General features: G+C 39.5%; 2 protein-coding genes across 2 annotated transcripts in view; one reads left to right on the forward strand and one right to left on the reverse strand.

The window, feature by feature from the left end:
* LOC140332395 (piezo-type mechanosensitive ion channel component 2-like) overlaps positions 1–11,982 on the forward strand; it is a 43,920-nt gene extending 31,938 nt beyond the window's left edge. The window contains exons 40-50 of the mRNA XM_072413666.1: positions 449–805; positions 2,573–2,787; positions 3,170–3,328; positions 5,468–5,615; positions 7,171–7,359; positions 8,195–8,287; positions 8,430–8,599; positions 8,772–8,888; positions 9,129–9,208; positions 9,647–9,875; positions 11,578–11,982. Coding sequence (XP_072269767.1) covers positions 449–805; positions 2,573–2,787; positions 3,170–3,328; positions 5,468–5,615; positions 7,171–7,359; positions 8,195–8,287; positions 8,430–8,599; positions 8,772–8,888; positions 9,129–9,208; positions 9,647–9,875; positions 11,578–11,833 — 2,013 coding nt within the window. The 3' untranslated portion in view covers positions 11,834–11,982. The remainder of the gene's footprint in view (positions 1–448; positions 806–2,572; positions 2,788–3,169; positions 3,329–5,467; positions 5,616–7,170; positions 7,360–8,194; positions 8,288–8,429; positions 8,600–8,771; positions 8,889–9,128; positions 9,209–9,646; positions 9,876–11,577) is intronic.
* A 768-nt stretch (positions 11,983–12,750) lies between these two features.
* The window catches only part of NPEPL1 (aminopeptidase like 1), a 13,302-nt gene continuing 2,822 nt past the window's right edge, over positions 12,751–23,230 (reverse strand). The window contains exons 2-12 of the mRNA XM_072414499.1: positions 20,190–20,375; positions 19,516–19,686; positions 18,460–18,549; positions 17,968–18,049; positions 17,422–17,564; positions 16,438–16,515; positions 15,638–15,738; positions 15,232–15,355; positions 14,668–14,844; positions 14,477–14,587; positions 12,751–13,248 (exon numbers count right to left, since the gene is read on the reverse strand). Coding sequence (XP_072270600.1) covers positions 13,096–13,248; positions 14,477–14,587; positions 14,668–14,844; positions 15,232–15,355; positions 15,638–15,738; positions 16,438–16,515; positions 17,422–17,564; positions 17,968–18,049; positions 18,460–18,549; positions 19,516–19,686; positions 20,190–20,375 — 1,416 coding nt within the window. The 3' untranslated portion in view covers positions 12,751–13,095. The remainder of the gene's footprint in view (positions 13,249–14,476; positions 14,588–14,667; positions 14,845–15,231; positions 15,356–15,637; positions 15,739–16,437; positions 16,516–17,421; positions 17,565–17,967; positions 18,050–18,459; positions 18,550–19,515; positions 19,687–20,189; positions 20,376–23,230) is intronic.

Raw genomic sequence — 23,230 nt, forward strand, 5'->3', positions numbered from 1 at the left:
TCTTTTAGGGCAGGGATCAGCAGCTTGCTTGTCCTTTGAAGTTACTTTCAGTTTCACTCTTCACTGCAGCAAGCATCGAGGAGTCACACTGAGGGACACAGTGGCAGGTATCGGTGGGTGTCTTATTTGCGGGGGGTGCTTTATTTTAATTTTTTGAGCAAAAATCGGGGGGTGGCTTGTTTGATGGGGATGCCTTATCATCGGGGAAACATGGTAATAGGCCCGATTTATTAAAGCTCTCCAAGACTCGAGAGGATAGACTATCATGGGAGAACCTGGATAATCCAGCAAACCTGGATTGGATTTCTTAAAAATCATTTCCTATTACTTGTCAAATGTTCTCAATCCTGGAGCAGATCTGTTCTAAGTTCACCCAAGCTGGTCTGTTTGCTCCGGGCTTTAATAAATCAGGCTCTATGTCTATAGGAGTATATGAGACACAAAGCAGGATTTGTTCATGAGTCTACTGTATCACATAGTAACTAGACTAGAAGTTATCTTTCAGGTTGTGTTGTGTCTTGATGTATCAGAGAATCTGAGGATAATAACTGTGTGCTCCCTAACAATCAAGCACAAATCAGCTCAAATATGCACTGGAAAGAAGGGTGAAAATAGTTTTGGTAAATGTTTGGTGAAACTTTCTCTTTTCTTTTACAGAGCGTTGCAAATCTACCTTCCAATCAGACAGTTCTTCTACGATATCATACACCCGGAGTACAGCCCAGTGTGCGATGTCTATGCCATTATGTTCCTAGTTGACGTGATTAATTTCATTATTGTTATCTTCGGGTACTGGGCATTTGGGGTAAGTCCTCTGCATGCACTGAATATTGGCTGCCTTATTTATCAAAGTGTTTTATGAAACCACTGTTTTTCTTTCCTATAATTCTGAGTTTATTCTTGAAATAAGTGATATTTATACAGTACATACAATATGGATGGTGGCATCACTTTATCCTCCTGCAGGCAGAGCAGATATCCCACTTCTTGTTCATGCTGGGAGGAGGCAGACGCTAGGGGAAGCGGCCACGTGGAGCTGTGGCATATTAACTGGAGTATATTTGTGAGGTTATTTCCACCCATAGCCATTATTGGACAGATTTTGTTTATGTTGCGCTGTCCCAGGCAGGCCATCATTTAGGCCTATGACATTTCTCAACCAGGGTTCGGCAGAGGAGTCCCTTAAGCGTAAAGTTCGAATTGCTTGCAGGTTGGAGGGTATAGGTGACACCAATGATTTGTTTTTGGCTACTTACCAGCATTGTAAGAGGGATTCTTAAGGACACTTACTGTTACTTCTGCAGATCCCTCCGGAGCTTTCCTCGATACGTTCCAGGGTCGTCCAGGTTTCTTCCTTCATCCTGGCAAGGAGAAACCAGGCGCCAGTTTAACACTGCACTAATGCACCGAGTTGATAATATGATAATTGTAGAAGGGGTTCCCCTAAGATTCCCTTTATTTCATGGCTTCCTGGTTTGGTTTTCTGTTCACATTCTCCAAATTCTACCAGCTAGATGTTAGGCCTCTCATCTGATGCCTGCGTTATGTGTAAAGGTCATTTTAGGTGACTCTGTAAACCTGTTTAGTTGCTGTGTATCCCCCACTCCGTTTTGTGTCATTGGATTGATTTTAGTCTGTGAAAAGCTCAAAGACTTTGTGGCCCCAAAATAAGATTTCTGTAGTTGCTGTAAAATTCTGGTTTTGAAGTGCACTGAGATATGCAGATCTTACACCATGATTATGCTGTTATTACCTTTTTAGTGTTACACGTTGCTAGAAGGAGGAGTGGTCCTGGGCTGACAGTTTTGTTTGTCCAGGCTTTGTATGTATGGGATTCCTATGAACTCCATAGCATAAGAGTCCAGGTTGTAATGTTTTCTGTAATAAATACATCACTACATTAATCTGTATTTAAATTAGCCTTATGTCTCTGCTGAATATCCATCACAGCAAAAAATATACTAGAGAATGGAGCGGGTTATGTGAATAGATCTATGGGGGCAGCAAGTGAAGGATGAGCATTTTATCTCAATGAGTTGCAAGGTTCACTAAAATTCGCACCCTTGTGTACTAAGAGCCCAGTATTTTTCTGCAATAAAGATCACAGGAGAATTCCAGCAGATATTTTTAAAATGCCTGATGTTGAAATGTTCTTGTTTATTAAAAGCTTTAGAATTCAAGCTGGTGAATTCTTACATTTGGAAAAGACACACTGGTAAATTTGAAATCAAGGCTGATGAATTCTCAAATTTGATTTGAATCCTGGCGAATTTTAAATCAGGGCTTTGCTTTTTTAAGTTCAATGCTGGTAAATTTAAAATAAAGGTTGGAGAATCCAAAATGTAACAATTTGCCAGCTTAGAATTCTCATGTTTTGAATACAAGACTGATGGATTTTGATGAAGCCTAGCGATTTTCTTTTTTAAGTTCTTGAATTTAGGTATTCCAAGTTTGTTTTCTGCACTTTATTATTTATTATTGTATTATCTTTTATCGATCATGACAAAGCCAGAGCATTTTATTTATGTGTTAGAAAGTCTCCTCTGAATACTGATATTGTTGTCATTTGCAGAAACACTCAGCTGCAGCCGATATTACCGAGTCACTGTCAGAGGACCAGGTACCCGAGGCCTTCCTCGTCATGCTTCTACTACAATTCGGTACCATGATTGTTGACCGAGCTATTTACTTACGCAAAACAATGTTCGGCAAGTGTGTTTTCCAGGTTGTCCTTGTTTTTGGGATTCACTTCTGGATGTTTTTTATCTTACCCGGTGTTACAGAAAGGTACAGTACTACACAACACCCTCTCTGACATATGATGGATAAGATGTCATTTTTATTTATTTCTTCATATATGACATTCTCACTCAAAATATGTAAAGTCCTATCCACCATGGCTTTATTAAAGTATTTGTGTATCTCCAATGGGAGGATTTTATTCATACAGCCAGTTTATTATGGTATAGTGATAAGCATACAATCATGTTATTGGCAATATATTTCTGTAAATAATTTGAGGTCAGGCTGCAGGGCAGACAGAAGAACCAGGAAATGTACCCGAGAGCTGAATGTCTTTCTAAAGCCACTGAACTTGGTATTTTTGTCTTAATCCTCAGCGTGCTGCTTTTGTCCAATGTTTAACCCCATCACCTTTTGTGTTTTGCAGGAGATTTAACACAAATCATGTTGCCCAGCTGTGGTACTTTGTTAAGTGTTTGTATTTTGGCCTCTCTGCATATCAGATCAAGTGTGGCTATCCGAACAGAGTCCTGGGAAACTTCCTGACAAAGAGTTACAACTGCATCAACCTCTTCCTATTTCAGGGGTAAGGAATTCTCTACTTTCTTATTGATTTATTGCAGTAATATTACTCCGATCCCACAAACATTGCAAAAAGCCTAATACACACAAAGACGCTACTAAATGTATCGTGTCTGAACAATTTATTATTGGGAAAATAAAATGTACATTTCACATAGTTTTGTGAATTGTTCCTTAAGGAAAATCCCTGAGTAGGTTTTGAACAAACTTAAAAAACCTTTACCAAATCTTCACCTAGAATAGGAAGAAAAAAAGGAAAGGATTGTAGGATTCCAATAGCTCAAGCAGAATTTCAGCAAAAAACACTTTGGTGTAAATAAGAACAATGACAAGCAGGGCCAGGTATGGCTTTGTCTTCCACCCAGGGTCCCTAATTCCACTATTACAGAACAGAGCCTTAGGAAAATCCAAGGTGGATGAAGGAACAGATGCTGTTGGCTGTGAAAAAAACAAACAAACAAAAAACTTTAACCAGTATGTCAGAGAGGTCATCTGGGTGCCCCAGTCCTGGTAAATCAGAGGGGAGGGCTATACAAAAATTAAAACAACATTAACAGATAAGGTAAATAGGGGAAACCCCAAAACCAACCAATGGCATTTAGAAGGAACAAAGGAGGTATAAAATAAATATTTAACCTCCTGGGCGTTTCACTGATATCTAGATTTCTGTACCAAAAGTAGTACACTGTTTTTCATGAATTTTTTTTTTTTTAAATTGTAGACCTGTAACTTACAGAAATATGTCGGAACAAGGGTCTAGTAGATATCCTGAATATAAAAGAAGTTTGAAACACACAATCTTGTAACAAAAAAAAATTTACTTTTAATAAAATTTAATAAAAAACACAAAAATCAGCTTAAACAAGAATACATAAATAAATCAAAAATACGGAAAATGCGATAATTCACCAGGTGTTCTAATTCTTTCCAAACTTCCATGCAAAAAGTGGTAAATTTTTTGCATGGAAATTTATTTTAGATTGTAGGCTATAATTCACCGTATTACTGCATAACTCACCGAAATATGTCCAGAATTTTATAAATTTATAATAAATTTTTTTTTTTATAAAACAAAAAAAAAATCTTTAAACAAAATAGTGTATATTGTAATGTACCTGTACAGTATCTCCTATAATACAATTATATATATTATATAAAGTTTTCTTTGTATTGGACTTAATACAGCTTTTTTGTATTGAGTTCAATACAAAGTGATTTGAATTTCCCGCCCTGCCTCCCGCACCGACGCATGCAGCGACATCACCGGGACAACCCAGAGATCATCACTGCACACGCCGGATGAGGAAAGAAGAAAGAAGAGAGAAGACGTCTCCGGAGGGGCTGCGGGGACAAGGTAAGTATTTTTTCAGTTGTAATTCGATTGTCATACAATGTTGTATGACAATCAGATTGCAATATAATAACGCTTGTTTATATTTTTAGCTACCCCGACCTTGGTTCGGGGTAAACAATAGTAGCAAGTTTACTTACCCCAAACCAAGGTCAGGCTAACCGCCCAGGTGGTTAAGACACAGCAGATTTAAAAACAAAAACTGGAGAATCCTCCAGCAACCCTAGAGGCTGGAATAGTTTGAGCCTCTCAACTGAAATGACCAGATTATTTGTACATGAAATATGATTTGTTGCTTACAATTGGTCGGTCGTCTGGTTTTATTATTTCTCTTTTATTAAAAAAAAAGAAATGTCATCTCCTGTGTACTCTGCAGGACACCCCAATACATGCAGCCCCTAAGTTCCATGCAATCTTATGGGAGTGAAACCAATGTCAGTACACAAATCATGTAAAGGAAGATTTCTTGTTACTGACAACAACCAGTTTTTTCTTCATTTCCTAAAGCTAATCTCTAGCCACCAATTATTATGCCACCATTTATCAAACTTAAAATTGGCTTTACAGGCTTACCTAACTGATTAACTTCAGCATTCTGAGGAGCGAACACATTCTGATTGGATGTTTCAATTCCACTTATTTTCTTCAGTTCTGTTTAAAATAAAAGCATGAAAGTGAATATTTAAGAGGTTGTTTGGTAACAAGAACCTTCCCTGCACTGAGAAGTAGCATATTGTATGTATATCTGGCTTTGTTAATGTGGTGTTTTAATGCAAGTTATTTCCCATACAGTTTCCGAATGGTCCCATTCCTGACTGAGATGAGGGCTGTGATGGATTGGATATGGACGGACACAACACTCAGCCTGTCCAGCTGGATCTGTGTGGAGGATATCTATGCCAATATCTTTATAATGAAGTGCTGGCGGGAATCTGAAAAGGTATGGATGGGCAGAGCAGGAAAAAAGGAACTCACATTTACCAAAGGGTGCAGAGGAGAATGCACCCCATCACATGAGGTCAGGTAGGCTAAGAAAGACTTTAATAGCAGTGTTTTCCCCAGCCCCTTTTAGCCCAACACACCACCCGGCTGTTTTTGGCTGGTTACTGATGAGTTGGGTTACAATTCAATTTTTTTCCACCTAGCTTAACCTCCCTAGCGGTAACCCAGAGTGTGACTCGGGATGGCAAACGGTTGCAGAAAACGGTAAACCTATGGAAAGGTTAGTAGATACAGCCTTACCTTATCCGCTGGCGTTACGCACCTTCCATCACCGCGATCTCTTTCTTCTTCCTCCGGGGTCTTCTGCACCTGATGAGTCAGTGTGTGTGTGCGTTGCCGGTGGGGCGGGAAATTCAAAATCCATTTGTATTGCATTCAATACAAAATAACTGTATTAAATGCAATACATTGGATTTATATGTGTAAAAGCTATACATTGTATTTCATGAACATTTTACAGTATATATAATAGTATGAGTAGAAAATTTGTTATAAATAATTTTATATAATTTTAAATTTTTTAAATAAATTTTTAATTTTTTAATTTGTTTTTACATGATTTTGTGTTTCAAACTTTATTATACACATACTATATATTATACTGTAAAATAAATTTTCATGAAAAACAATGTACCGCTTTTAGACATATAAAACTGGAAAGAAATGAACCGCTAGGGAGGTTAAAAAAAAAAAAATTTCTCCAATATTCTCCATGTAATTGCAGTAATCACATGGAGCTCAGGACTCTCCATCTGCCCCCCCATGTGACAGTACTGAGTGGTCTGTTAAATGCTCAGCTATACTGAAAAATGTTTGCAGGAAGTGAATGAAAAAGGTGGGAGCAATGTGTACTAGTTTAACCACCTGGGCGTTAAACCTGACATAGTTCGGGGGTAAAAAAACTTGCAAAAAGTGTTAAACCCGAACTTTTCCCAGGTGGTTAAAAATATAAACAAACGTTCTATTGCATTGTATGACAATCAGATTACAACTGAAAGCAGCTCCTCCGGACACGTTTGTCCTCGTGCGGGAAATTCAAATCACTTTTTGTATTGACACTATTTTTTTTTTTTATGTTTTATAAAAAAAAAATTTTGTTATTAAATTTTGGACAAATTTCGGTGAGTTATTCGGTGAATTATAAGTAATTATTGAGTAATTCGGTGAATTATAGCCTACAATCTAAAATTTTTTTTTTTTCTGTCCAGCGATCGACGCTGGACTGAACGAGGGGGGAGAGGAAGCCAGCCGGCTTTTTCTTCTAAGAAGAGGACACCCGACGCTGGAGGACGACGCTGGAACACGGACCCGACGCTGGATGAGCACAGCGGGACCAGGTAAGTGGGATTTTAATATAGACGAAAAAGTACGGGGTTATCGATAGTTACAAAAATTTTTTGCACGAAAAAGTACGGGGTTAGCGGTTGGGAGGTTAATGAACCCATTTGTTTACCCTGCATGCAACATTACTTCTATGTTTGTAATCTTTACAGAAATACCCGGAGCCTCCAGGGCAGAAGAAAAAGAAAATAGTGAAGTATGGAATGGGTGGAGTTATTATTTTTGCACTTATCTGTATTGTCTGGTTCCCACTTCTGTTTATGTCCCTGGTGAAATCTGTGGCGGGGGTAACCAATCAGCCTCTGGATGTCTCCATTCAGATCAGTATCAGTGGCTATGAGGTAAGAAAGTATAAAATGTCAGAGTTCTGATGTATTACATTATAATAATATTTTGTAATGTATAAGGTTCCAAACAATGGCAATGCAAACAGTAAACTCAAAACTGTGCCCTGAGCAGCAGATGTACAGTACAAAGTATTAGAAGCTGAAGTTTTGCTGTTTGTAGAAAACATACAAAAGCTGATGTGGCTCTATATTAACCTCCCTAGCGCTTCATTTCTTTCCGGTTTTATATGTCTAAAAGCGGTACATTGTTTTTCATGAAAATTTATTTTACAGTATAATATAGTATGAGTATAATAAAGTTTGAAACACAAAATCATTTAAAAACAATAAATTAATTAAAAAATCTATATATTTAAAAAAAATACACAATATACTATACTCATACTATTATATTATACTGTAAAATAAATGTTCTTGAAAACAATGTACAGCTTTTATACATAAAAATCCAATGTAATGCATTCAATACAGTTATTTTGTATTGAATGCAATACAAATGGATTTTACACACGCACCAACGTCACTGGGAACTCCCCCCGGTGACTCATCGAATGCAGAAGAAAGAAGATGGAGATTGCGGTGCTGGACCCCGGTGGATCAGGTAAGCGCTGTATTTACTAACCTTCCATAGGTATTCCAACCCCGAGTGTGACTCGGCGGGGTTACCACTTTTTGCAACTTCTTCCTACTCCGAGTCACACTCGGGGTTACCACTAGGGAGGTTAAAGGATTTCTCCACCCAAAGGCAAACAGGAACATGCATCAATAAAATAGTACAATTTATAATTGGTATTACTACAAATAAACACTATAATTTCCTCTTTTCCAGCCTTTGTTTACTATGAGTGCCCAGCAGCAGAACCTGGTCCCCTTCTCTCAGGCAGCGTATGACCAGCTGACATACAGTTATGCCTTACATCCTGTGAGTATACGAGTCTATCACTGAGAATAAAACTCATCTGGTAAAGAATATTTTGTACGTTGTTATGCCTTACTATACATCTTGCCAGCATGTGCAGGTAAAGTCAGGGTGGGGTAATGGATATTTGTTCTCTTTTGCTCAGTCTGCCATGCAGTTTATCGTTAATTACATGCCAGAGGACATTGTTACAGCCAAAATAAAAAGCAATGCCAGCCTCCTGTGGACTATCAGCCCAGCCAGCCGAGAGGCCATGATCCAGGAGCTGTCGGAGTCCACTCATATCAACTTTGATATTCACTGGAGCATCCTCAGGTACAAGGGGGTGCATGCAAAGATTTGCTGGGACAAGTTAGCATTACACTAAAGTTTTGCTTGGATAAAAGGGTCTCCCTAGAACACAAATCATGAAAGGATACAAAGTAGTGTCACCAGGCTAGGAATTGCAGAGTGTATACAGAAATATGACTATTGTGTTCTGTTCCAGGAATGCTTCCATTGTAAAAAGTGCAGAGAGCTTTGGAAAACACACTGTGTGCTATGAAGATGCAGAAACCCGGGACCAGATCGTTCAGATGTTGAGAGGAGAAAGAAAAGAGCCAGTGTATGTATGTTTACATATGTGTAGTATTACATTAATAATTCTCCACCATACACCGCTGTGACCACACAGGAGCATAATAGGAGATATAGGCAGGCTGTTATTCTATGACAGGAGCACCAAGTAGAAATGTAAAATGTCCTTGGAAATAACATTATTACGTTAAATCTGAAGGGAGATTTTAGTTACTGGGCGTACATACTTTGATGGAACTGTCTAACCTCAACATTTTTTTTTTTTTAGAATGCTAAAGAACATTTTACCAAAGCACCTCAGAGCAAACGCTGGGCCTGAGGCCAAAATTGCACACCGTCTCCAGACAGGTAATTTCATAAAAACTCTGCACTAAGGATGGAAGCTGACAATGTTATATTGTGTTCTATGCAAACTTAAGGGCCAGGACAGGATCTATAATGAAGTCAGAACGGCAGATTCTAATACATGGGAATGAATAACCTGCTAAAACAAACAATGTGAGCAGGCATATTGATTGGCCATATCCTGGCATCTTACACTGAGCTGTGCATGCTTGAATACCAAATAGTACCAGGATGGGAGCGGGGATGTGAACCGGTATAAATGTATTATGGAAGAAAGGATTATTATCCGTCCCTTCTGTAATAAAATCCTGCTTGCTCACAATTCTAAATTGCAGAACTATAATCATGATGCTGAAGGACTTTTGGGGTGCAGCAAATTTCTATTGTCAGACTGTACTATCATAACAATAATTGACGTACCTCCATCTGTTATTCCTTTAGACTTTTCAGAGAAGCCAGAAGACATCCAGAAATACGCATTCTTCCGGAATCTAACGCTGAAACTGCAGCAGCTGTCTGTTAACAACACTTCGGGCCAGGTGACAGAGTGGTGGGTGATTCAGGAATGGAGTCCGGCCTGTGGGTCACATGGCTGTGCTAAGAACATTGAACTTATAATTTACAATGATAAAGCAAGTCCTCAGAGCCTGGGATTCCTAGCTGGATACGGGTAAGAGCTGACTTTTTACATCGTTCTATCATCATAATATCCTATCAATGTCTGAAGAGGAAACATTCCCGTTCCCTATAACACAGAGCTGTATACTACATTAGACAATTACATTCTCTATTTCACCAATCATTACCCACCAAGCACATTGCATATCTCCCTCCACCATCATCAGTCACTCTATATTCACTATAAATGTACCTCAGGCATTGCATCCGTCAACGTGCATTCAAATCATTGACTACAGCTCACTCCTTATTCTGATTACAGTCATCCTACATACAGCACATTGCAACCTTTATTAATCCCCCAAACACTGCTCATCTGTTCTTGGTGCCTTGTCTTGTCTTCACCCCCCAAGCACAGATCATATTTCACACCATGAGTGTGTCTTGCCTTGGCAAAATGCATTCATCTACACCCAGAAAACAGGGCATTCCACCCTTTCACATGTAACTGCAGCACAGAGTAGATGGGAAACCTTTATAGAGAGAACACTGCCCCAGAATCCTCAAACCCTCCTACCTTGCAGATCCCCCCACAATCTACAATGGATCATCTTCTAGTAACCCCAACAGCTTATTTTTTTCTCTGCCATTCAGATTTCACCTCCAAGTCTATATTGCAAACGTCCTAGGCCACACACATGTATTCACCAACTTTGTACACTAAATACCTCCCTGACATCCTAAAAGCAAACATTATCAAGCATTGCATCTCTCCTCGACAACCTACATGCATTACTTTACAAGCAAATGGCAAACCATGTTACTTCCCCTAATCACGCCATCATTCTCTGTAGCAACACCAACACCCTGCAACATTTTTCTTTGGAGGTTAACACATTCCTCCCTGTAACCCTGCATTTACTTCCCCAATCACGGCACATACCACCCCGCAAACATATACTTAATACACAGCGCTGCATATTATATTGGCGCTATATAAATCCTGTTTATTATTAATATATTTACCACCAGTTACACACAGTATCTATCCCTGGCAACCTACATAAAGTACATCCTGGTCCAGGGAGTTGCATTTTAGCCTGACAACGTGCAAATCACAACCAATCCTCCCTGCTACCCTTAGTTCTACCTTAGCATTCCATACCTCCTCACATACCTATAGGAAGTCTGCATTTAATTACAAATTGCAGCTCATCCCTTTTTGACAACTTTCATTCACTCCTTGATCCCAGTCCATTCGTTCCCTATTATATAGTGCATCTTTCCACATTGCTTTTACCTCCCCATGATCACTGCCCATTCCACCTTGGCAGCCTATATAAAGCACCCCTGTCCTGGCATTCTTTATACTCTGCTGGAAACCTACAAACACAACTTGCATCCACTTCTAACTACACTACATGGCTTCTTGTCAATTTACATAAATCACATTCCCCAGCAATGTACATTCACCCCATCACAACTTATCTATTCCAGACAACCTCCATCACAGCAAATCACCATAATACAGCAGCAGCAACCTCCAACCAGCACATTATTTTTCCATCACCCCCTAAACATGCAGCACATTACTACCTGTATTCTATACATATATTAATGAATGATTAGTTTAACAAAACTTTTACCTAACTTTGTAATCTTCAATATCCTTAGCAATGAAATGAACATACCTGTGCCAAGCTTGTCCCATTCATTGTACAGATATAATAATCCAGATTTCTTTGACTTTGCAGAATTGTGGGCCTTTACATGTCGGTCGTTCTGGTCGTTGGCAAATTTATCCGAGAATTCTTCAATGGGATTTCACGTTCCATCATGTTTGAAGAACTACCCAACGTGGACCGCATTTTAAAGCTTTGCACAGACATCTTTTTGGTGCGAGAGACGGGAGACCTAGACCTGGAGGAACAACTGTTTGCCAAACTGATATTCCTGTACAGATCTCCCGAGACCATGATCAAATGGACCAGAGAGCGACATGACGAGTGACCATCACACAGCTCAGCCTGGACACTTTCTGTATGTACCACGTCATGTCTTTATGGAACTATATTATGGGATGTTATGGCAATACACAGTTACTTCAGAATAATTTGTATGCAATTAATATTAAACTTCAGTAAATGATTTATACAATATATCTGAGATGCTGCTCTTTGTAGACCCTGGCTAAAGGCAGACGGTTATGTAGCACAGTATTGTGAACTGTAATCATTTATAACATTTCTTTCCTTATACACCAACATATTTCAGTGCTACTATTGAAGTAAAAGTACAGCCTAGGACACCTGGCATAACCTTGTCCAGGCTTTTCATGAAGAATCTGCCACCCACCAGTTTCCAAATTATTGAAATGAATCTGAAAACCACTAAGAACACCTTTCCACAGGCACTGCAGTGTTTCTAGATTTGGTCACTCAGAGATTACTGGGATTAAATCTGATAAAGCTAAAACTTGACAAGTTACAACCAGCATCATGGAATTGTACAAATATTACCAGTTCCTTTAGACACTCTTTTCCTGTATACACAGCAATCTGTGTTTTCCTGACTAGCTCATTACATTACAGCTAGAGGACACAATATCCAGAACAAGGTATTAGATGCTGCAAACTTTGCTCAATTACTCAAATGCCATTGCTGTCACAGAGCCCCCAATGACAATGCTGGCTGCTGCATAACATACAAAACCTGGAGCACAAACTGATGAAAGTAACCTTCAGTACATCCTGTCCACTCTCTGATGAGTTATCAGGGAAGTGACTGTGGCTGATCTGTAGCATAGAACAACCAATGCATCTAGCTGCAGATTTTCATGCACCAGCCCACTTGTTTGGTTACACTGAAATATTAGTTGCAGAAAAAGATGTGCTTATTTCTAAAACTGAAAAATTCTTATGGCAAACTTTGTATATTGTGTATGCAAAACAGTTTTATTGAAAGCAGTAAATGGCATAGAAAGAAATTCAGTAGAAGGGCCTCTTACATAGTGGTATCTGAGGAAGGAGGACCATACTGCACCAATACAATATGAAACCTGCCTTCCCAGTTCCATGTGACGTTCAGGCCTGAGACAGAAAAGCAAAAAAAGAAAAAGAGGAGACCTGATTGGCACGGGCTTCCATCATCAAGTACCGGCAACACGAAGCGGTTGGATCAGATGGCTTTCCATCATGTGCAGGCAGAAGGTCCAGGCCCAGTCACATTGGATACACATGGTGCTTATTCAGTGGTCACAGGAAATGTTCTGCTTACACAAGACGCCTTCTTTTAGTATCTTGTTCAAGGCTTTCTTCCATTTCATCCTCCCCCAGAGGGGAAACCAAATTGAGTAGAGGGTCCTCCGAGGCACGACCAAACAGGGAAAGGAGCAACGCCACCCCAAAACCTGTGGCCCTCTCCCCCTGCAGGAAGACGAATGGAGATATTGTTATTAAAAGGAAACAAGCTGCCAAATGACAGATCTGTATCAATGCTAACTATAAGTCAGTAAATTCCAAAAGAATATAGGAATTCCTCATCAACACAGACCTATAATCTAACTCTGCTCCATTCGTCCTAACATATGACCATCTGTGCTGCTAAATCAAACCTGCGCTGGATAACAGTAATTGCTTGTTATGAGTTAAACCGTTCTCACTTTATAGACATCTAGGCAAAGTACAATTCAAGAAGATGTCAGACATGGCAGTGTACATATTCTTACTTGGCAGGTTTATTTAACCAGCTAAGTCCTGTCTTGGACCAAACTATTTAACAGCCGGGAAATAAGTATTGAACACGTCAATGTTTTTCTCAGTAAATATATTTCTAATGGGGCTTTTGACATGAAATTTACAAAAAATGTCGGGATTACCAATAATACATAAAAACAAATAAATCTATAAATTAGGATATCTGCAATAGGTGGAATGGTACAGGGAATAAGTATTAAACACATGAAAACAAAGAGGTGCAAAAATACCTGGCAAGCCAAGAAACGTGCTGAATTCTGGCAGTATTTACAAAGCCATCCCGTCCCCTATCAGTGCAATTATCAGCTGTTAGTCAAATGACACATAATTTATGGATTTATTTGATTTGTGTGTGTGGATTACTTGGGTTGTTACAGACATCTGGTGTACATTTCAGGTCTTTAGCCACATTAGAAAAATATATTTACCGATAAAATCATGGACATGTTCAATACTTTCTTCCCCTGCTGTATATTTCTACTATGGGCTGTTCATTCAGCAGAAATGTTATCATAGCTTAAGATAAATATATTGTGCTCTGTGTACCTCTATGAAAGTGTATTGAGCTCTGTGTACCTCTATGAAAGTGTATTGGAGGAGTAATCCTCTGACTGCTCTCCAGCCCCCCCAGGCATGGTGCCAGTCTCTTGTGGCGGGGCATGACATGGGGTGTCTCAGACTACATGCTGGATGGACAGGTGGTAGACATGATTGTGTATTTTGTGTCCTCACCAGCCCATCATAAAATAATTATCCTTCTCTTCAGTTACTTCAGGGGTAGAATAAACAACATTTTAGCAGCAGGTTGAAAAGACAAGATGCCAATAATGTATTCTGTATAGATTAAAACAGCAGAAGCTATTATAAAGAGGGTTTAGAAAACAAAAAAGTAACTAACTGCATGAACAGGAGAAGCAATGTCCACATGAACCCAGACTCCTGGCCAGTCAAAACCAATATGAGAGGCGATGAAGAGTCCAGCACAAGAACTCTGAGCATTCTCTCGGTCCTGAAATAAGAAATAAGGAATTAGATGTGTTATATTTTCATTTAATATCCCCCTCCCCCTACTGCCATTCCATCACTCACCGCCACAGAGTTCTTCATGTCTGCCACAGCAGAGGAGAATTCATTAAAGTGCAGCTCCGGGCAGTACACTAGTGGGTGGACCAGGTCTCCACACTTCCTGCCTGCCTTCACACAGGCCATCTCCCATTCTTCATTATTGGTCAATACTGCAGCATGGTATTTGCCAGTAGCAATCCCCTAAAAGGTGCGAAAAGAACAAGAACTAAGCCCGAATAAGACACAAGTACCCAAGGAAGTGGGAGAATCTCTATATTGTACATATTTCTAATCTGCCATTAGCAAACCTGCCACTGTTCAACTATAGTTTTAGAACTTCTCCTAAGTGGCTATCTTCCACATGATACCAAACATTCACCAACCTATCAAGCTTTTAAATGCACTACAAGCCTTATCTTTTCATGAAGGTGTACAACCATAATAAATATCCCAACATTTGGTTATACACACACACACACACACACACACACACTATACTACTTCACTACTACACTATACTTCTCCTGCACATCCTACATAAACCAAGGAAAGGGTGAACTCATCCTTATTGGCTGGGTGCAGTCTAACCTGAGCCCCAGTCAAAGTTGCCATATCCAGAATGATGTCTGCGTTCAGATCCTTGCAGGCGTAAGAGACGCCATCAGCTAGCACCAGTCTTCCCTCAGCATCCGTATTGTTTATTTCAACTGTTCTGTAAAGGGAGCAAGACATGATTGTAATATTTAATACAACATGGAATATGGTTACAGTAGGACATTTTCTCACTATGTAAGGACCTTTTACTCTGTATTTATTACATGTATTACCATGTGGTGGAATGATGCAGGCAGTAGACACACACTTGGTCAGTGTTAATGTGACCACCCTGTATATGACAGGTATGTGGATAAAAACCATAAAAAACCCCATGAACCCAGAATCTGAGCGCTGACCTTTACTTTCTAAAGGCTAAGCTTGCAGTCACTGAACTTACTTTCCAGAGTAAAGTAGATGGATGTCATCTGGTCGGGTTGCACTTGGTCCAACAGAGTTCTCAGCCAAGCAAAACAAGGCATGGAGATTGTCTTTAAAGCCCTGTATTAGTAAAGCAGATACAATTATGCCGTATACACTTCCTGTCCAGCCTGGTACACATTAAGGAAAACCAATAACTTTAAAAACTGAAGATGCGCAGCTCGGTGTGTGATACCCGATATCTTGGCGTCCACTACTTCACTTTAGTGGCATCCACTAAACTCACATGTATGCATAGGGGGGGTTATATTATCTTGGCCCAGTCAATCAAGATGGTGAAAGACAAATTCAAAAGAGGAGAGGAAAGTGAAAGAACAGGGACAAAGTGAGTGTATTCAAAAAACTGCTACCAGGTATGTAAAGGTATTCTACTGCCTGTCCCTTCTGCAATAAAGATCTTGTGTCTGAGCACAATTTTTTTTTTCAAGTTTATGTTTAGTTTCACTGTAAAGCAGTCATATTCACTTCTTGCACACACCAATGTGCAAGTGTCATAGATGACAAGTGTATGGAGACACACAGAACTAAAGGAGGACATGAAACCAACTACAAAATGCATAAAAAAGCTTTTACTGTGATGGAACCAAGTCCGGCATTTAGCATGGCAATGTGGCAAGCACAGTGGCCAATGAAAGTAATGCAAGATGACGGCCAAAAGTTACATAAAATGTGCTTGTTGTCTAATCAATGTAAAGCTAAACAATCAAAGAATTAAACGAATTAAACGTCTATAGACAAGTCTGCATAAGGTGTACGTACCTGCTTCACAGCAGCTTTAAATGCTCCCAGGACTGCCGCAGCTCCACCGCAATCTCTCTTCATGCCGGGCATTGTGGTCTGCGATGTAAAGATAGAGATAGATTCACACAATGGCACAGAACATATTACTACAACACTCAAAATATATCTATTACAGTCAGGTCAAAAAAATCTCAATTTAGGCAGAACACTCACTGACGTTTTACTGATCTCTGAGAAAACAAAATTCCTTCTCTGGTTATATGGAGAAAGTTCTGTGCTAAAGGTAGCACATTTACACAAAACTAAGTGGACCGTTCTGCCTTTTGGAGAATAAAGATATTCATAATATATGAAAAGACCTCAGAATTAAGTAGAACTGAGACTTAATAAGCAGATTTGGGAGGGGTAAGGAGCAAACTGAGCTGCAGTGCACATGACTTTACTTGAAGCTAAAGTAAAACCCTTTGGGGGAAAGAACCAAAATATTTGTAAAACATATGGGTCAATCTGTGAAAGTGACCAGGTCACTCTGTGTGTGTTTATTTATTTCTTTACAACAAATAAGAACCATCAAGTCACAAACACGGGACACTGAATTATCCTTTACTATATAAAGGTAATAGTGACTGTATATTGATCTGCAAGCGCTGTGACTCTATAAGCTTGTATAAGGACAGGAAGCCCCTGAGGATTATGGGGGGGACAATGTCTTGTCCCTTTTACATATGGCATTTTGGTAGCCCATACCAGTGAATGGGTTATCATCAGATTTACACAGCACAGTGTAGCGTTACTACAAGGGCTGCTGAATTGATAAATTGGTGTGCCATTATTATTAAATATCCCCATCATGCACTAAACACACGATACAATGACAAATCCAGGTGTAAACGGGCCCCAAAGGTGAGCAAAGATTTAAGGCGTGTCATCCTGCGTTGTACAGAAACTTTAATTGGAAGTATATATTACTACAAAGACGCTGTCAAAAAATACTTCTCACACCTTTCCCTTAATGCTGAGTCCTCCGGTGTCATATACAATGCCTTTCCCAACCCAAGCAATGGACTGGGTGGCACCTTCTGGTGTATGACTCAGTATGACCAGTGCAGGCCCATGTTCAGCAGCTTTACCAACACCGTATATACCTGCAAGACAAAAATCATATCATAAAGATTCCCTGATCATGTAGAGGGACATGGACAATATACCACCCGCATGTATGATTTTTTTAAACCAATATCCCCAAAAACTGAAAGAAAAATACCCCTAATACACCTATTAAACAGAACAATTAAACCCAAATATTGATCATTGTTCTATGTTAAGAAGAACCTGTCAGTTTGGTAGACAGAAAAATTTGATTTGACGCAGAGTGCTCAAATCAAATTCGTTATCTAGGAAAGACTTTGTACTGGAGGGAGTAGTGAAAGCAGCATAATGGACAGCCTTCCACTCTTCTTACAGCCAATCAGAAAGATCCCAACGGGTTGCCATTTGTTACTGTACCCTTTGGCTTGCCCAATTGTGTGCAAGTGAAGGTTAACTTACCCCCAAATCCTCTATCCTTCAGTTCCTCACCACGAATGATCTGTGGTATTATGCCGAGCTCTTTTCCCACAGCCGAAATCTCCTGAAAATTTACAAAATTTTTCCCAAGTCAGGTGCAGAAAGAGAAGTGATTGTATCTTATGTGTACTCCCCATTGACAAGGCTCATGAATGAACAGTATAAATATTCCCCAAACTTTAATCAGCTAAAACATGGATGTTAAAACATGAATAAAAAGCCTGAAAGAATGAAGTGGAACTTATGAGCCTCAGGTTTATTTTGACGTGGCACCTATTCTCTTAAAGAATCCAATTACAAATCACTAGAAATGCAGATCTTGCATATATATATATATATCTACCTATATCTATCTGGTATACAGGATTTATAACATTCTCTTGCTTGGTTAGAACCCATTGTTAAAATGAACAGAGGTAATTCCTAATGACACTCGCACAACATATTAGAAGCCACTAACGGGTAAGTACTGACCTCGATAAAGTGGTCGGTATTCATCTCACTGCAGGGGGTATCCACTATGCGAGCCGCCAGTCTTACTCCTTCTGTGGCGCTCTCCAGGCACTGGTAGGGAAATAGTCAGTTACATTGTCGAGTTGGGGGAGAAAAAAAAAAAAAAAGTAACATAAGCCCATCAAGTTCAATCACTAAGGAAATAAACATATCCCAGATCTAAAACCCTACGCACGGACATAGGTAAATCAGAGGAAAAAAAAAACATGCTTCAATTTGCTCGGGGGGGGGGATTCCTTCCTGATCCCATGAGGCAATAGGATGTTCCCTGGATCAACAGTCTTCCTTGAAGAGCTATTCCACATTCTCACAGCCCTTACAGTGAAGAATCCCTTCCTTACCCAGAGATTACATTTCTTTTCCTCCAGACGCAGAGTGTCCTCTTGTCCTTTGTAATGACCTTAAAGTGAATAATTGTGAAGAGTTCTCTCTATATGGACCATTTATTGAGGAGAGCCTCCCTTAATGGAATATTTACTCAAATATAATGTTTTATCTTTGACATGTTTGCTTGCTGTTTACAGCTTACATGAAATGAAATCATATTATGGTCACTGCTACCCAAATTCTCTTTTACATTTGTTATAAGCTCTGCATTGCTAGAAAACACCAGGTCCAGCAGAGTATCATTTCTAGTTGGGGCTTCTATAAACTGTACAATAAAAGTATTTCATTCATAAATTCCCACCCTTTTACTGTACCTGTAGTGTCATTAATCCAGTCAATGTCAGGGTAGGTAAATTCCCCCATCACTACTACTGCCCCAGCCTTTGCGGTCCTTTCTATCTGTGTAAGTAGTTGATTCTCTAGCTTTGTTTTAGCACTTGGGGGGCTATAGCAGACTCCAATCTGTGTATTATGCATCCCTATAGGAAACGCCACATCATCACATGCTCCATCAACAATATCTTCTTTCACATTCACTTTCATATCAACTCTCACATCAGACACCATAGCCAGGAATGATAACAGACATGCCACCTCCAGGGAAGGAGGGGCAGATAGACTTCATACTACCTTCAGGGTGGTTAACGCCATAGGTCCATTGTTCTGTCCAATTATCAGAAACTCCACAGTAACATTCTTCTTGTCTACACGGCGGGAGGCACTGGAACGTCTAGTGAATAATGGGAAGGCTCGAGCTATGGCACAGGCGCTGGCAAAAACCTCGGAACGCTCGCACACCATCTAGGATAAAGAACAGGAAAGCCCACATGGTCACTCAGTAACACCACATTCCCCATAAAAGATGGCTGCTTTACATGCCCACCTACTGCCTAAAATATTGCTTCCCTTCTGTTTGTAACCTGCATCTTGGTGGAATATACAAGACTGAAGATCAGGTTAAGGTGACCCTAGAAGCCAAATGCCTGTATTTAGAAGTATTAGGTCTATGTAGAATCTTTACGTAAAATTTCCTCAGACACAAATGGCATTCCCAGCTAAAGGTGGCTACAAAAGCGACCCTCGATCCCAGGGATTACCTAAAAAGTTTGTGGTGTTGTGGAAAAATATTGCTGGAAGATACTTAAATGAAGGCATAATAATCTCCTAAAACAGGTAAATATTTTTCTGCGATTGATAATAAACAAATTCTATTTTATATACGCTGTAACACATTAAACATTAGTAAGGATGTTCCAGTAGTTTTAGACCTTCCAGTAGTTTTAGAAATAAGAGTCTGAACTTACGAGGATGCATCGGTTTGCCCCAGGCGGCAGGCAGCTCCGGATTAAGCGGGTGATGAAGTGAGCTGCGGATGGGCTGTTATGTCGGCTGACACGGGATGGCAAAGCCGCTATCGTAGCCAGATTCAGGTAGAGAGGACAGCTGTCTGTGGGGTTTGGGCTTAGAGAACTTAGACCTCCCTTCCATACCTGGAAAGACATGACACAATGTAACAAACATTACACACACCTCTAATAGAACGATGCCAAGCAGTATTTATATATATATATGTATAATTATTATCTGTTACAATAAGAGAATCAGGAACCAAAACACACAAACTTATCCCGGGCACCAGTTTGTCTAATGTAAGCTTTGCTGTAAGAAGAGTTTTGTGGAGAAGGTGGACACAGACAATATACTGTAGTCCTGGTTTACATTGCAAGGAAAGAAGTAACAAAAAGCAATTCCAGGGAACAGAGGAAATCAATGAGTTACTATCTAGCAATACAGGATGAAAATGGAATAAAACAACTTTTACCATAATGTAAGGGCACCAATACATTGTATTATACAGAGTCACTGCATATACTGCTATATTCTGTGTTGTGTAAATCTAATTCCTAATTGACCTAGGTGGGCAGTACGGTGGGCTCAGTGGTTAGCACTCTGACCTTTGCAGCGCTCCTCCGGGTACTCCGGTTTCCTCCCTCATTTCAAAAACATGCAGTAAATTTATTGGCTTCCCCCTAAAATTGACCTTAGACTGTGATAATGACATATGACTATGGTAGGAACATTAGATTGTTAGCCCCTTTGAGGGACAGCTAGTGACATGACTTTGTACAGCGCTGTGTAATATGATGGCGCTATATAAATACTGTGTAATAATAATAATAATAATATCAAATTACATTCACACATCAAACATTTGTTTCTTTACATCAGGAAAAGCCCTATAGTGGGTAAGTCTGGCAATCACCAGAATATTAGGAATAGGGAGTGAGAGGAGCAATGGCTGGATGAAGAATCAAGGTAAGTAGATTATGTTCCCTCTATGTCAGATAAGGGAAAGGAAGAGACATTATTTCAGGACACAGAACAGAGCCATTATTGGTCCTATAGAGTAACACTACAGCTGCACAGTTCTCTCAGGAGTGTCCTCTCTGCATACATAGAGCCCGATACTGGAAATGTGCTGTGCAAAGACATTCACAGGTTTCATTTCTGAAAACACAGCAAACCACATCAGCCCAGAGAGTTTCACACTTAGATCTTCTGCAGCACCTAATGAAAGCAATTCAAAGACTGCAGAGATCTAAGAATCACACTGGTACACAGCTCTCCGGAGGAAATCACTTCGGTGTACGGACAGCATTAGGAATTATATCAATATAATTATAAAATCTTCTACAGGCTCAAACATTACAGATTCTACAGGTAAACAACTGGCTAAACTATGTTGTCTATTTCCATGTGGAACAAAATCAATTCCCTACTTTGTACCACAATCTACTGAAAGTCTCTAAACAGAATACATAAAAGTTAGCACTTCACAACAACAGCCAATATACAAAAGTCCGTATTATAGACAAATATAACCCAATATCTTCTTCCAAGGGTATCAGCTTTGGTTCAGGTTCACACAGGCAGATAACTACAACCGCTATGTGTCACTGCTGTCAACACACAACTACCCCAAGCTCGATTATCATTTATATTCATTCTCTACAGGTGTTATACAGAAGCTTCATGCAGAGTCTCAAGGCTCTCTGCTGCTCAATCACTTCCACAGACTTGAACGGGATTACTTTTAAACACTTTTGCAACTGTTTGGGTGCGCTTTTGAAATATGTTACCTAGCAGTTTGAAGGACAACACAAGGGCTCACATACACTGTATACAGAGCTTCTGCATGCCAAATAGGAAAAATGCAACCTATTAAATACAGTAACTAATTCTTAACACCTGTCACAATGGATACTGAACACTCTCTTACATTATCTAGGGGTCTATGAGCATTCAGTAGCAGTTCTGACAGACCTTTGCAGATGGCTGGTTAACTACACAGCTGGCAACCCATCCGCCTGACCACAGCCAAGTTCTTTCCTACAACTGAACCATAAACAGGGAAATGCCAACAGGCCCTCTGATTTATATGCATATGGTAAGCTGAGGTGTTCTTTATTATTATAACAGTTTTTCTAAAGTTTAGATTAAAAAAAAAAAAAACCTTAGAAATTATTGATTGGTTGCAGAGTCACAACTTATTAGAACCCTGTAATATAATGAGCTCCATAATGCCAGAATCCTGCAGTTTACAGTCATTGTTTTACCCCAATATATATATCAATGGTTTCAACTGATAACACTGAAAAATGAGTACAAATAAATCAAATACAAAATTTTAGACAAACTCTGTTATGTCATTATAAATCTTATTCATATGGATGCAGTTCCCTAGAATACCATCACAGTAGATCTGTTTGTTAACCTGAACCCCTAAATACAAATAATATGTGTAACCTAAATACCGGGACTCACAATAGTCTATAAATGTTTTCACACAATAATAACACAGCTGTTACTTAATATTCACCCATTGCACATCCAAATCCCAAAATTATATGAATGCTGGGTGAAAGTCTGATGAATTTTGTATAAAAAGGGTTTATACTAAAGTTTCATCAAACAAACTTTGAACAAACAGATGACACACCATACAAAGGTGAACTGTACAAAGTCCAAAAGATACAAAAAGAAGTTTTCCAGTAATAATAATCTTGCAGGAGACAGATTAGACAGAAATGAGATTAGCCTTGAAGAGTCACCCTTGTCCTGGTATTCTGGATTCTGGTTTCAGTCCAGCTGTGACAAGGGCTGAACACGCCTGTGGCTGGCAGGGATTTATAGCTTTGGTTATACAAAGATTTTCTAAGGGAAGTTAGAAGACATCACATCTCTTCCTGCCTATCGTTTCTCCTTATAGAACGCAGAACTCTGTAGGTTTTGTATGAAGCGGTTAGGTGACTTTGTATAGGATTGTCCTAAAGCTGACCTGTCA

This window comes from Pyxicephalus adspersus, chromosome 6 (assembly GCF_032062135.1).
Source record: "Pyxicephalus adspersus chromosome 6, UCB_Pads_2.0, whole genome shotgun sequence".
Classification (NCBI taxonomy): Eukaryota; Metazoa; Chordata; class Amphibia; order Anura; family Pyxicephalidae; genus Pyxicephalus; species Pyxicephalus adspersus.